At 33.9% G+C, this 14,736-nt stretch overlaps 1 protein-coding gene across 3 annotated transcripts; it reads left to right on the forward strand.

Annotated features, from left to right (window-relative positions):
- Positions 1–9,507: 9,507 nt before the first annotated feature.
- Positions 9,508–14,364, forward strand: LOC126714577 (uncharacterized). Of its 3 annotated transcripts, none has more exons than XM_050414785.1 (5): positions 9,508–9,679; positions 9,810–9,963; positions 10,254–10,453; positions 12,095–12,324; positions 13,841–14,364. In XM_050414785.1, the coding sequence occupies exons 2-5, from the start codon at positions 9,869–9,871 to the stop codon at positions 14,117–14,119; spliced, it is 804 nt and encodes a 267-aa protein (XP_050270742.1). In that variant the 5' UTR covers positions 9,508–9,679; positions 9,810–9,868; the 3' UTR covers positions 14,120–14,364. The 3 variants fall into 3 exon arrangements, with proteins under 3 accessions (XP_050270742.1, XP_050270743.1, XP_050270741.1); XM_050414786.1 differs by having other exon boundaries at positions 9,850–9,963; XM_050414784.1 differs by having other exon boundaries at positions 9,867–9,963.
- Positions 14,365–14,736: the final 372 nt, after the last annotated feature.

A 14,736-nucleotide genomic window follows, 5' to 3' on the forward strand; every position in this document is an offset into this window, starting at 1 on the left:
TACTCTGCGTCAGACAGAGCAATGCTTTTCAGTTTTTACAACCACCTCGAACCACTCTGGGTATGGGCTGATGGGACAAGTATCAGTCCTGGAAAGTTGAACCTACACGTGGACGTTGGGAGGGGAGTGAAAGCTACTATAAAAGGAAAAATAAGCAGTCCAGGAAGGGGGCTAAGAAAAAAGGCCAAGAACCAGAGCCTCCCAGTTCGTCTCGAGGAGAAAGACTCCCTGAACGAACATGGTTTAATTCTATATGAACACCACGACTAACCACCATCTGGTGACCAAGGCCTAGCCTTTCAAACCCACGCTCTACAAATTATATTGTTTGGGCCCTCAACGCGTGAACCTAATACTGTTTTGGGGCCGTCACGAATTGAGTCCTTACAATTGGCGCCGTCTGTGGGAAGGGCTTGTGTGTTGGCATAGGCGGTGAGTCGAGAAAGTCCCCCCATCACTCCCAACAGCTCGTTGTAGTGCCCTAACATAAAGTTCCATTAGGGGCTATGCTTCGAAGCGTCAGTAGTGCAGATGGTTCTAGGGGCTTGGCCGAGGGGCTAATCCCCCCTACTTAATGAAAATATCTAAGTTTTGGACAAAACCAAGGTATTGCATGGTCCTCAGACTCAAACCTATGGGGAAATCAACTACTTAAAAAACTAAGTTTTGGACAGAACCAAGGTATTGTATGGTCCTTGGACTCAAACCTATGGGGAAACCAACTACTTAAGAAACTAAGTTTTGGACAGAACCAAGGTATTGCATGGTCCTCAGACTCAAACCTATGAGGAAACCAACTACTTAAGAAGCTAAGTTTTGGACAGAATCAAGATATTGCATGGTCCTTGGACTCAAACCTATGGGGAAACCAACTACTTAAGAAGCTAAGTTTTGGACAGAACCAAGGTATTGCATGGTCCTCGGACTCAAACCTATGGGGAAACCAACTACTTAAGAAACTAAGTTTTTGACAGAACCAAGGTATTGCATGGTCCTCGAACTCAAACCTATGGAGAAACCAACTACTTAAGAAGCTAAGTTTTGGACAGAACCAAGGTATTGCATGGTCCTCGGACTCAAACCTATGGGGAAACCATTGTTATTAATACCGTTTCGGAGCCCGTTTCGGTTTGTCCAGTGGAATGAAATATTTCGGTACCGGCCGATTTCGGCGTACCGTTTCAGGGTGTTTCGGAGTTCTTAAAAAATAATTTATATATATTCTTGTAGAACATAAAATTGTCAATTCTAATAAATAAATAACTAAATATCAAATAATACAAATTATTTAGTCTTAAGTCTTAAGTCTTAAACAAAAAAAACTCTTAAGTCTTAAACATCAATAACTTGAAATATAATATCAATTTAACATCACACAATAAGAAGATTACAAGACAATAACTAAATATCAAATAATACAAGATTTACTCCTCCTCTTCATCATCATCCATGAGAGAAGGATCAAATTCATCATCAAAAGAACTCCCAAATATAACTTTTTTATAAAAAAAAAAAAAAAAAAAAAAAAAATTAATAATAGGCCAAATTTGGTACCGGCCGAAATTTGCATCTCGGCCGGAATTGGCCGGAATTGACCGGAATGACCGGAATGGACCGAAACGGCCCGAAATTTGACCCGAGGTGGAACGTGGGGTATTCCGGTACCAGTTTGCATACCGGTACGAAAAATTTCGGCCGTTCCGGCCGGAACGGAACGGAATCAATAACAATGGGGGAAACCAACTACTTAAAAACTAAGTTTTTGATAAAACCAAGGTATTGCATGGTCCTCGGACTCAAACCTATGGGGAAACCAACTACTCAATGAAAATATCTAAGTTTTGGACAGAACCAAGGTATTGCATGGTCCTCGGACTCAAACCTATGGGGAAACCAACTACTTAAAAAGCTAAATTTTGGACAGAACCAAGGTATTGCATAGTTCTCGGACTCAAACTTATGGGGAAACCAACTACTTAAAAAGCTAAGTTTTGGACAGAATCAAGGTTTTGCATGATCCTCGGACTCAAACCTATGGGGAAACCAACTACTTAAAAAGCTAAGTTTTGGACAGAACCAAGGTATTGCATGGTCCTCGGACTCAAACCTATGGGGAAACCAACTACTTAAAAAGCTAAGTTTTGGACAGAACCAAGGTATTACATGGTCCTCGGACTCAAACCTATGGGGAAACCAACTACTTAAAAACTAAGTTTTGGACAGAACCAAGGTATTGCATGGTCCTCAGACTCAAACCTATGGGGAAGCCAACCACTCAATGAAAATATCTAAGTTTTGGACAGAACCAAGGTATTGCATGGTCCTCGGACTCAAACCTATGGAGAAACCAACTATTTAAGGAGAATTCTAAATTGCTCAGACCTACGGGATGATCATATACTAGAAGTTGGATTAAGTCCTAGACGGAATGAAAATCCCGACCTGTCCTCGGATCCTCAGTTTTAAGGGAACTGATGCAAACGAGCGTTTAAGTTCAGTACGATGGTACTTCAATCATTGGACCAGATGCCAAAAATGGCTAAGGCTATGAAGGATATTAAGATGGTGGCAAAGCATCTTGGTACTTGGCGACCCGCATGAGCAGCTCATTTCGGGTTACCCCTCCTCGGATGATTACCTCTTACTCAGTACCGAGCATTCAGCCGTCATCTTGGTTAGTCTTGGGTACGTAACCTTTCTCAGGTCGGCATTATTGTATCAGATAATCTCAATAAGCTCGGAATAATATATTTTTCTTAACAAGGGCCTCGGCCCTAAGTATCATTTTTTCAGGTCGGCATTATTGTGCCAGATAATCTCAATAAGCTCGGAATAATATATTTTTCTTAACAAGGGCCTCGGCCCTAAGTATCGTTTTTTCAGGTCGGCGTTATTGTGCCGAATAGTTTCAATAAGCTCATAAAGATATCTTTTTCTTAACAGGGGTTTCGGCCCTAAGTATCGTTCAGAATAATAAAGAAAAAAAATCATATAATAGCATATCCATTCACAGCATAACTATTGCAGAAAAGAAAGAATACATAGAATAGAATAACGTCAACTTTTATTAATATAAAGAAGTAGTACAGGGTACAATGAGGGGCTTAAATAAGCCTATACAGGAAGCTAATTACAAAAGCAAAAAAAAAAAAAAAAAATACAATAAAACGACGAATCTCTCTAAACTCTGCTCTAGTAGTGATCGTGTATGAGGGGGTGACCCCCTTTGATGGATGAGGAGAAGAAGAGGAAGAAGTAAAAGCACCAGGATGGATTCGGTGATGGGAAAGAAGAAAAAGGGGAGGCAAAAGGAGGCACCAGTGAAGGAAGAGAGGAAGAAGCAGGGATACTTAATCCCTGCGTCAACCCTGACTCCTATCACGCTGGTACCATATTAGCTATGCTCGAAAGAGAGCGGATGGTATTGATGATGAGCAACCCCAGCTCAGTTGCACCAAAAATTTGATGCGATTAAGACCTGCTTCGAATTTTGGCTGAAGGAAGATGAAAAATATCTTGAGTCTCTGCCTACCCTGTCCTGATCGAGCCATCTTAAGCTTCGGAGGGACACGGTGCTTCTGGAGAAGGTGTGGTTCCTCCACCCCCACTTTTACCTCAGACATATCACACTCTAAGGTTTGATTGCGCTGATAAGGAAAACTTTGAGTGCAGCTGGAGGTTTAAGACTTTAGAAAGATTAAAGGGTCTCTATGTAAAGGAAGTAACCCCTTGCCTTGCTTCTTATATGGAAGGCAAATTTAGTGGCATTTAATCCATTCAGATTTCTAAGAAGAGCTGCAAACGAGATAGTGTCCATTTGACTCCCCAACGCCGTCTATAACGGTCAGATTTGATTGGCCTCGTAAAGGGAAGTTATTAAAGACGCGCCTCGTACACGGAAACGGCAGGAACGCATCGTGAGTAAATCTAAAAGAATATCTCGTAACTCATTTTCTAGACAGATGAAGAGACACTGACATTAATGAAGGACAACGCTGGGCAAGCCATGAGATAGGCCCGACATCACCAAAACCCTAATAAATAAATAAATAAAGTTTAAGATCAATTATTAAAAAAAAAAAAAGGTTCATCACTAAGTTATTAGGTTGAGGAAATACTTATCTAGTTTTATGCTATTTTGAACTAACCAAACACGTCTTTAATTTTAAAAACATAATAAAATAGTATTTTGTTTTTATTCCCAAAAATAAGTTTTTGAAAACAAAAATAAAAATAGTTACCGGTCATGACCTAATTTTTCTACCGCCTTTCCCAAGTAAAATAAACATCACAATATTTACTTGCAAATCATAAATTCTAAAATCCATATTCAACTACCATCTTTTGTATTTTTCCCGCGAGGCTGATACCCCTCAACAACCATTTCGGTCAAGCAACAATTGAAAGGAAAAAAAAAGAATGGAAGTGAGAAAAGAATAAAGTCATGATCACTCTTTGTTTTTTCGAAGTTTCCAAGCTATTGTCCATTCCAAAGTTCTCACCGTTATTCACAATATTCGTGATAGATGCATCACAAATATAACGTGAAGAACAAGATGGTTTTCTGTGTACATTTTTTTAATTCCCAAAATTAATCACTGTGAACACACATTAATCCATTCAAAAATTAATTAATTCTACAAATTAATATGCTAAAGTCTAAAGATGATTAGGTAGGGCCTTCCATGAACACATGTGAAGTGAGTATTCCAATTTTCAAACCGAGGCGTATCCTGTAATTTGGCATGAACTTTCTTTACAATTGAACAAATGGTCTTCGTTTAATTGTTTAAATAGTTCAGACTTCAAATTAGTAACACTTTCAAAAAATAGATGACCAAAAACTGAGTACTATTTGATTTAAACTAACATATATTGATGCCTGTCACGAGATCTTGTAAATTATTTTCTCTTATATAATATATCTAATTTTAAATGTCAATGTTTTTTTATACCAACCATCAATAAGATTAATATATTGACTGAGAATCTGTGACCAGCCAGTCAAATAAAATATAATGGCACTAGTTTTTTTGGGGGTACTGACTAAGGTCCTTGGGTCAATACCACATTGAACTTTCCTCAGAAAAATTTCAGTGCTTTCTCCGCATTTTACATATGATAACCAGTCAGACCCTTTTGGACTTGAAAAAAAAAATTGTTAGGTGGAGCATATTATAATATATCTATTCTTATCTAAATTTTTGAATAAATTAAACAATACGTGTAGGCCCCATGTAGATTTCAGATTTACATGCTTATTTCGGCACCCATAATTGTGAGCTTGCAGCCTTTCACAGTTTCACACCTCTCTATCATATGCCGTGTAAATGAGTTTTTCTATGATTACACGTCACCACAAAATCTCACAATCACAAGTTCTATCTTGATCCATCATCAGTCAACACAAGATTATTGTATCATGATTTATGAGAAACATTAAATATTGTCTGTTAATCTACGAGGCTTTTGACCATTTATATCTTAACAACTATTTTAATTATTATTACAGTTTGACCCTCTGCAAAGTTTGGGTGCAACTTTGTCATTTCGAAATAAGAAATTATTATATAAAAAAATTTCAACTTATAACGTTCCTTCTATAATAATTACTCTTTATTATCAGGTTAAGATATTAATTATTATTATTATTATTTTTTTTTTGTGTGTGTATAAACAAGGTTCAAACCACAGATCTATTATCCTATCAAAAAAAAAAAAAACCACAGATCTATTATTTAATGATAAAATATTTTACTAGTTGAGCTAACTGAAATCTATGAAATAATAACTTTTTAATTGCATGCTATTAATATCAATGTAATGCTTTTTTTAAAAAAAAGAAAAAGAATTTATGTAAATTTATTTGTTTAATTATTGTAATTTATCTGCTTACAAAATATAAAATGTTAATAATTTTAGGTTATTTTTTAAATAGGTTGAAATAGATCAAGTCATGTCAACTCGCTTAATAAATGAGTTGTGTCAAGGTTGAAGGATTGAAACATAATTATTAAATGGGTTGGATTATTGCATAAAAAGAAAGGGTTGGATTATGTTTAAGCCATATTTTGCGATACCATTTCCTCCGCATAATATGACCACAACCCACTAATACTACAAATTGTCACCCCTCCTACGTATTGGCATATTTGACACTATTATTGGTGAAACAAATTTAAATGATTACCCACAAAAAATGTAAAAAAATATAAAATTGTTCTTATTGATAAACATTAGTGAACCTAAATATGGCAAGAGGGGAAAAAAGCATACGGTATGTGATGTGAGACGGAGGCCCTCACTTTTTGAAATGATGAGAATAATCTCACTTGTGAAATGTGAACTACGAGTAAAGTGGGGCCGAACTTTGTTAAATGGGCATTAAGGGTCTGTTTGGATACTACTTATTACTGAAAATTGAAAACACTATAGTAAAATAATTTTTAAATATGTGAATAGTACTGTAGGACTCAGTTTTAAAGTTATATTTACTGAATTTCGTACTTGCGGGTCATGTGCATTGTTTATGGGACCCACAAAAAAATGTAGACGCCAGCTTCAACACAAACGTGTTGCTCCAAACCCAACCTAATTATCATATGGCGAATGTTTGAGTAGAGAAGGAATTAGGTGAGACGGGCGTGCGCGCGTGGGTCCCACATGTTAGTGAGACAATGGGCTTAAACGCCTGTCTCACCCAGAATTTTCTCGTTTGAGAAACTATTTCATATACTATGTATTATACTTTGGAAAATGCTAAGACCACATAATTTATCACAACTTTTTGTTATAATTGTGACGTGGCAGAGCGTGATCAATGAAGAAAAAATTATGGGTTTATATGTAGGTGATAGTTAATCACTCATAATTTACCACGTCAGAGTTGTAGCAAATTAAGCTGTGGGATAATTTGTAGTCCTAGAACTACTCATATACTTTTTTTCTTCAGCCAAAAAAAAAAATGTATTATACTTTTTTTCATATAGAATGGATATTCTCCCCCTTTTTGATAATTGATAGTTATAATAACGAGGTATGAGTGATTTGAATATTAGATGTTTTTATTAAAAATACCATAAAATATTAGTCGAATTAAAATACTTTTAAATAAATAATGGGAAAATAGGAGATGATGTTTAAACCACAAATGTTAGTATTACAAAGAATGGAACTACTATTACATTATCACTTTATATTTATATATATATATATAAAGTGTGTGTGATAAAAAAATTAATAAGAATTAAGGTTAAGATTAAATATTATAAATCAAATGTACTATCTAATATAACATCATTTAAAATTTCATGGGTTCAAAGTGATAATATCTTGCCATCCATTGGTATTCAATCTTCCCTTTAGATTCTCTCCTTTTTTTTTTTTTTTTTTTTTTTGGTGCTAAACTATTCCCTTTAGATTCTTGTTCTACCTGTTAAGACTTCGTTTGAAAGTTTATAAGGGAATGTAATGAAATGATTATAAAAGAATAGAATGAAATGTATTTAAGTAAGTAAATGGAATGGAAAAGAAAACAATAAAATGAAATTAAGTAATCTTGTCTGGATGTTTAAAATAAAAGAATAGAAATGAATAAAAAGTAAGTAACCTCATTTGGAAGTAACATAGAGAGAAATAAATGAAATTATTTTATGACAATATTACTATTAGATCCTTATTTTAAAATAAATGAGTAAATATATAGGGGTATTGTGGAAATTTTAGTAAAAAAATCATTAAATCAAATTCAATGAAATATGTACTTTTGGTTGATTATGACTAATTTTTTTTAATTGAAATTTGAGTATTTCTTCTATATAAAAAAAAGTTATTCCCAATTTTGGGGAAATGAAAATTTGAGGTTTTGAGGAAATAGAGAGAAATGAATATTTTTCCTATCCATTTAATTTTCTCTTACTTAAACTCTCAAATAAGAGAATAAATTATCTATTTTTTCTATTAAAACTTTCAAATAAGAGAATGGAAGAATATTATAAAATTATTTTTTTTCATTCATTTCTATTTTATTTATTCATTTTTCTCGTCTCAAACAATAACGAAGTGTTAATTAGAAGGAGTTCACTATTCCACCCCACACACACACACACACACACACACACACACACACACACACACAACTGGACACACACAACTGGAAGTTCATTCTATTTGATGTATTTGGTACATCTAATGTACTATTATACTTTTGTTTATTTATATATTTAAAATAGGGTCATACTAGCAAGTAACGAATGTTCTTAAGATATTAATTAATAGTCAATTTTAGAAAAATTTTGATATCACTTTTATGGAAAATGAAAAAAATTGTCAGAATATTAATTACTTTTTTTTTTTTTCCTCATGAAAACTTTTCTTAACTAGATTATTAACCAATATTCTAAAGACACTAGTTAATCATTAACATTTTCTTTTATAATATAATAGCTGAGTGGAAGATTCATTTTAAACGCTAGGAGGTGGGCTAGAAGGCTCAAGGTTCTATTACCGTAGTAGCACGTCGGGTTCACCTCGACAGCGTAACATCCACGTGGTTTCTCATTGAACACAGAAATGAGAAACCACGTGGATATTGAACACAGAAATGATTTATGAACACGTGGATATTGAACACAGAAATGATTTTTGGATTGTGCTAACGGGCACAGCACGTTGCCCGTTAAGCACAAAATTTTTTACTTTTTTTCTTGCACAAGTTTTGTTTTTTTTCAGTTTATGTGAAGTTTTCAGTTTCGTAGGTACTGTTTGAATTTTTTTTAACTTTTTCGAACATATTTATTTGTCTTTTCTGCCCTTAACCAGCACCGACGGTACTGGTTAACATTCTCCATGATTTTTTTACAGCGTAACATCCACGTGGTTCATAGTCCTGACTCCTGAACACTGTTCATAAATCATAACGACGACAGCAAACAACGTGCGGAGGACAGACTATGTACTGTAAAGTTGCCTGGTCTTGGACGTTAGTTTTATTTTCGAGTCTTTTACTAATAATTTCCTCCACACATTTACATTCAGCAAAAAGGATATTTTCTTTTACCCAATAAAATAAAATAAAATAAAAGTGCAAAGTGCAAATTACGGATTTTTTTTTTCTTTCATTTTACGCATAGAGTTTCAGAATTTATATTTTTTAAAATTTAAATAATTTATTAATCATAGCATGATGAAAATTACTTGCTATATAAAAACACTTTGACGAAAAATATGAACAAAAAAAACTGCTGATGCAAATATAGTATGACTTTATAAAGTAAAATCTAAAAATTTTATTGAAAAATTCAGCAAAAAAAAAAAATTATTGGAAAAACAAATTTAAGGTTTTGATAATATTTCACACAATTTTAAAATTATAATTGAAATTGTGTATTTAAAATAGGACGTGTAACTAATTATTTGCAATAGCCCCTCAAATCTTATTCAACAATAGTGCTATAAATATATTTACTATTTACATGTCTACTATATATAGTGCAATAAACACCTTTTTTTCCTTAAGAAACGCATTCAACAATAGCGCTATAATTAGATGTGTACTATAGTGCTCAAGAACTGAGTGCGTTCATTCAGCAAAAAAAAAAGAAAAGAAAAAAGAATTGAGTGCGTTCTCTTCTTGTGTCTACACTTTATTGTTGAAGTGTTTCCTCACGCCCTTTTAAAGGTGAAAGATGAAACACCCTTCTGTACTATTTTAATTGCTCTACCAACTTTAAATTTAATATAGTCCTCGTTTAATTCGTTTTATTTTATTTTAATTCTTTTAAATTTTATATTATTTTTTGGTTGATTAGATTTTCAGCAATTTATATATATAGTAAATCAATCCACCAGTGGTTTCTAAGTTTCAGCTATGGAAGAAACTCCCGGGAAGAAAGTGCTGATCACCTCAGATGGTGATGAGATCTCAGAGAACATTGCTCTCCATTTAGCCAAACGGGGATGCAGGTTTGTGTATAACTCATTCTCAGGCCCTTGAATTTTGCATGTTATTATCTATGTATATATGTGTTTGGTTGCTGACAAAATGGTGGAAAAATGAAGAAAGATGTGAACTTTTGAATAATTTGTTTCTGGGTTATTCTTATTTTGTTTCTTTGGCACATTTTTCTCACCAAAAAGATGGTTTAACCTGTAAAGAATTTTGTTAATTTTGATAACGTTGATTTCTTTACTGTTTTAATCAATTGGCCAAGATGTTTGAATGAATTTTTGATTGTTTTTACACTACTTAACAGCTTGGTTCTGATGGGCAATGAGAGCTGTCTTCGGAGTATAGCCGAAAAGATAAATGGTTCGGTGAAAGGTGTGAAGCCGGTGGAGGTGGTTGGTGTAGATATGGAGGAGGAGAGAGAGGGTCACTTTGCTGAGGCAGTAAACAAGGCATGCGTAATTCTGGGAAGTTTAGATGCTTTTGTTCATTGTTATTTCTATGAAGGTACAACAAATCTGTCTGGCTCAAGGCCTATTTTTTTAATTATTAAGACAATATTTTTCAATATTCTTATAAAAAAGTAGTTAATTGCTAAGACTGCGCAGAATCTTCGGTTCTCTTTGCTCTTTTTTGTAATATTTCCAGCAACTACTCTTTGGAACTCAATATAGGATGATATTTCATCAAAAGTAGTTATTTATATTTTAAATTTTTTTTGGGTGAAACTCGTGTCCTATTTATTAGCATTTATCCATAGCACATTTAATTTTAACTTCAGATAGAATAGAATGGCAGAAAAGAATAAGTATCTGACCTGACTAGTCTTTTGAGGATTATAGCTGATCCCAAAATTTTGAGACTAAAGGATTGGTGGTTGTTGTTGTGAGGGACAGGGCAAAGTTGAAGCCCCTTCCATATGTGGTTTTAATAGAGTTTGGACAAGGCTTTGGATAGTGAGTACTGTAATGGTCTTGGACCTTCATGACTGACTAGGGTGGGACTTTTGAAATTATGGGATTTTCCTAAATTTACTATTTAAAGGAATTATGTTCATTGCAATTCTTGTGCAAAGATTGTTAATGTGTGTACATATATGAGTGGGGGTACAAGTTTTCTGTGGTTTAAGTAAAATATACTCTAGGCTCCTTCTTTGATTTGGATCATAGCAGATTCTATTTGATCCATCATTCAGCGTTAGCTTTTTGTCTGGTTAACAGTCAAACTGCAATAGTTTAATTTCTGATATAGGGGTTGAAGGTTATTGTTGGGTTAGAATATTACTTAAATCTTCAAAGTGACACCATTTGGAACCTTTAAAGGTATAACAATGTGGAGGCTATAAGAAGGCAACTATATAAAGATCATGGTATTTTAAGATGGGGATTGGCCTGGGAGAAGCCAAAGAATTCATTGGTCAATTACCTTGCTACCTAGAATGATTAGATTTTTTTTCCCCCTCTTTTTTTTTTTTTTTTTTTTTTTTTCATCATCTTCATTTGAATATAATTGTTATTCTCAGATGCAAGTCATTGTGATGGCAATTTTCATAGAAATAAATAGTTAAGGTATGCATCATCATCTACAAAGAACTTGCATAAGTATAATTTCTAGAAACTGCTTGAATCAAAACATAAAAGTGTTTAATTGATGCGTTCCTAACTCAATAGTGCTGGAATTTGGATTTTTAACTTGGCGACCTGACAAAGAATGACAAATAACTGTATACACGGGTGGTGATGCTGCTATATGTCACCACAAAAGAGGCAGAAAAAAGGATTGCCATCGTGCAAATATCATTTTGTGGGAAGATAATCTAAAATATGTCTAACCATACCCTAATTCAGATTAGTATTGATTTTATAAATTTTGATGGGGCTCAATTAATGAATATTTTTAATTTCTGAAGAATCATTGAACAGAAGCTTGATATTGTATCAACCAACTGAATTTATTTTTTATATTATTTTTCATTTTTTTCTTTAACCAAGAACATTTTTATTAGTCCGAAAGTCTAGACTTCTTATCTTAGGGACATTCTTTTTCTTCATTTTTTTTTTGGTTTAGTGGTTAACATTTATAATTGATTATATTTGGGATGCGCTGGAGGTGAGCTAATAACAGATTTATCACTTCTGATTGAAACAGGAAAGATGCAAGAACACCTACAATTAGGTGGAGATGAGTTCAACAAGATAATGAAAATAAATTTTATGGCTCCGTGGTTTCTGTTAAATGCTGTGGGAAAAAGAATGCGGGACTATAAATCTGGAGGTTCCATTGTACTCTTGACCTCGATAATTGGTTCTCCAAGAGGGCTTTATCCAGGAGCTGCTGCGTATGGTTCATGTTCGGCAGGACTGCAGCAGTTAGTCAGGGTAAGTTTATTACTGTATAATATAAGCAGTCTTTTACATCTTGAGTGCATATATTATATTATTTTACTTTTTTTTTTTTCTTTTTGATAAGTGTATATTATATTATTTTACTTCTGGTGGGATCTTCTGCCTAAATTTATATTCTGCACAGGAGAGTGAATCAAAAGACACATTTATGTGTTTAGATTGTGAATTTAGCTTGTTGACATGAAGGTTTATTATTGTAATGAGAATTTCTGACTTGAACCCTACGCCATATCTTTTAGTGATGGGGTTGTATGTTGATTGCCTCTTCATTTGGTTAGCAGTAGCATCTGTGCTTCCAACAATTTGACTTCTTCATGTCATATTTGTTTGCTCTATGAGAGAGAGAGAGAGAGAGAGAGAGAGAGAGAGCTTTCTGAATTATTTGATTGTTGTAATTTTTCTGTAAGGTGTTTCACTGCTTGCTACAAGCATTTGGTTACATTAAGCAGAAAGCATCATGTGACCACAATATATTGTATTAGTTGATTGAATGAATGATGATCACAGAAGCTTATTGTGGTGAAAGGGAAGGAGATGTTTAGTTTTTACATTAAACAAGAACCACCTTAATGGTCATTTCTGAGGTTCTTACTAATGCATTGTGGGGGAGTTAGTGCTTGCACCAAGTGTACATGAGAAAAGTCAATGTAGTGGTAAGATCATGTGCTATATTGATTGTTTGGTGCAGAGTGAAATGATTTTAAACTGCAGAAGGATGAAAAGGGAAAGAATAATGCTGGTACTAGTGGCAAGAAAAACTTTAATGACCTTTGATTTAGCGTATATGGGCTAGATGAGCTCAAGTGTGCAAATTGACTGTTGTATTCCCAATAGTAGGGACTGGCTTAGTTGACTCACAAACGGCAAACCTCATGTAGTGAGATTCTAACGTTTATAGGTAAATTCTATCACATTAGGTGTTAGAAGATGTTTAGTTTCTTCCAATAGTAAGACCACATGAATTCTCAATTCCAAGGTTTTACATTAATTAGGTGGTATTCTCATGTAATGAAGTTTTTAGGCTTTGGCATTTTTTTTTTTTTTTTTTTTTTTTGAATTAGGCCTTAACTAAGTTGTCGAGGTTCATATGACTCATTTCCATAATTGCTCTTATGTTATCACTTTTGTGGACGTTTTTACAAGAAATTAAGCATCAGGATAGGGATTCTTCTATTTTAATGGATATAAAATTGCATTTCCGTAAGAATACATTTATGAGCTGATTTATGAGCTAATTAATGGGTGCCTTCAGAGTATTTGTTAATAAATCATTTTAAGAAAGTTTTAATACCATTTTTATGGAAAATCTTAAAAGTTGTCAAAAAAAAATTAGTTACTTTTTTTTTTCTTTTTCTATTAAAATTTTCTAAGGGCATTCATTAACTTTTCTCTCCATTTATAACCGCAAATACTTTTATTATGTGTTTTGTTTCCCCTCGTATTTTCATTTTGGATTGTTGATTTCAACATTTCCGATGGCTCTTCTCAGGCATCAGCTTTGGAAATCGGAAAATACAAGATCAGAGTTAATGCAATTGCACGTGGCTTACACATGCAAGATGAATTCCCAAAGTCAGTGGGAAAGGAGAGGGCAGAAAAGTTTGTCAATTACGCAGCACCACTTGAGAGGTGGCTTGATGTCAAAACAGACCTGGCTTCAACTGTTTCCTATTTAATCAGTGATGGGTCACGTTACATGACTGGAACAACTGTATTTGTTGATGGAGCACAATCTCTTACAAGGCCTAGGATGCGTTCTTTCATGTGATTCTCATCATCTCTGCTAGAATATATTGGCAGAGTTAACCAGAGAATTGAGCATGGAGCCCATGATCGGATGTGTTGTCTAGAAACATCAACAGAAAGCATTGCTTTGGTAATTTAAGAGTTACAATTAAAATTTTCTTATTTTTTTTATTATCTGTTGCTCTTATTAATATGTTCAAGTGTAATAAATTCAGCTAATTGTATGAGAACTTTTACAATTTTAAGTATTTATACTTTATATTGCTACTGCACCACTCTCAATCTTGAAGGGTCCACAAGAACTGTAAACAATTGCAAAATGATGGGTGAACCTGAGAGAGAGAGAGAGAGAGAGAGAGAGAGAGATTTGCTGCTGCACCACTCTCAATCTTGAAGGGTCCACAAGAATTGTATTTAATTGCAGAATGATGGCCCTTTAGCAGCTATAGCTGCATTTATATTAAATTAAATTTATTACAATGAATACAATGTGGGGAATTGTAGTACTGGCAGAATAGTTTGCAAAAGTTTGCATGCAAACCAGGTTAAGATTGGAATACTTTGCTTGTACACGGCAGGTAAGATTGGACTTGGGCCTTGACTGGATTGGGCTTGATATCTTTAACGGCGTTCAAAAAG

The sequence above is a fragment of the Quercus robur genome, chromosome 2, assembly GCF_932294415.1.
Source record: "Quercus robur chromosome 2, dhQueRobu3.1, whole genome shotgun sequence".
NCBI lineage: Eukaryota > Viridiplantae > Streptophyta > Magnoliopsida > Fagales > Fagaceae > Quercus > Quercus robur.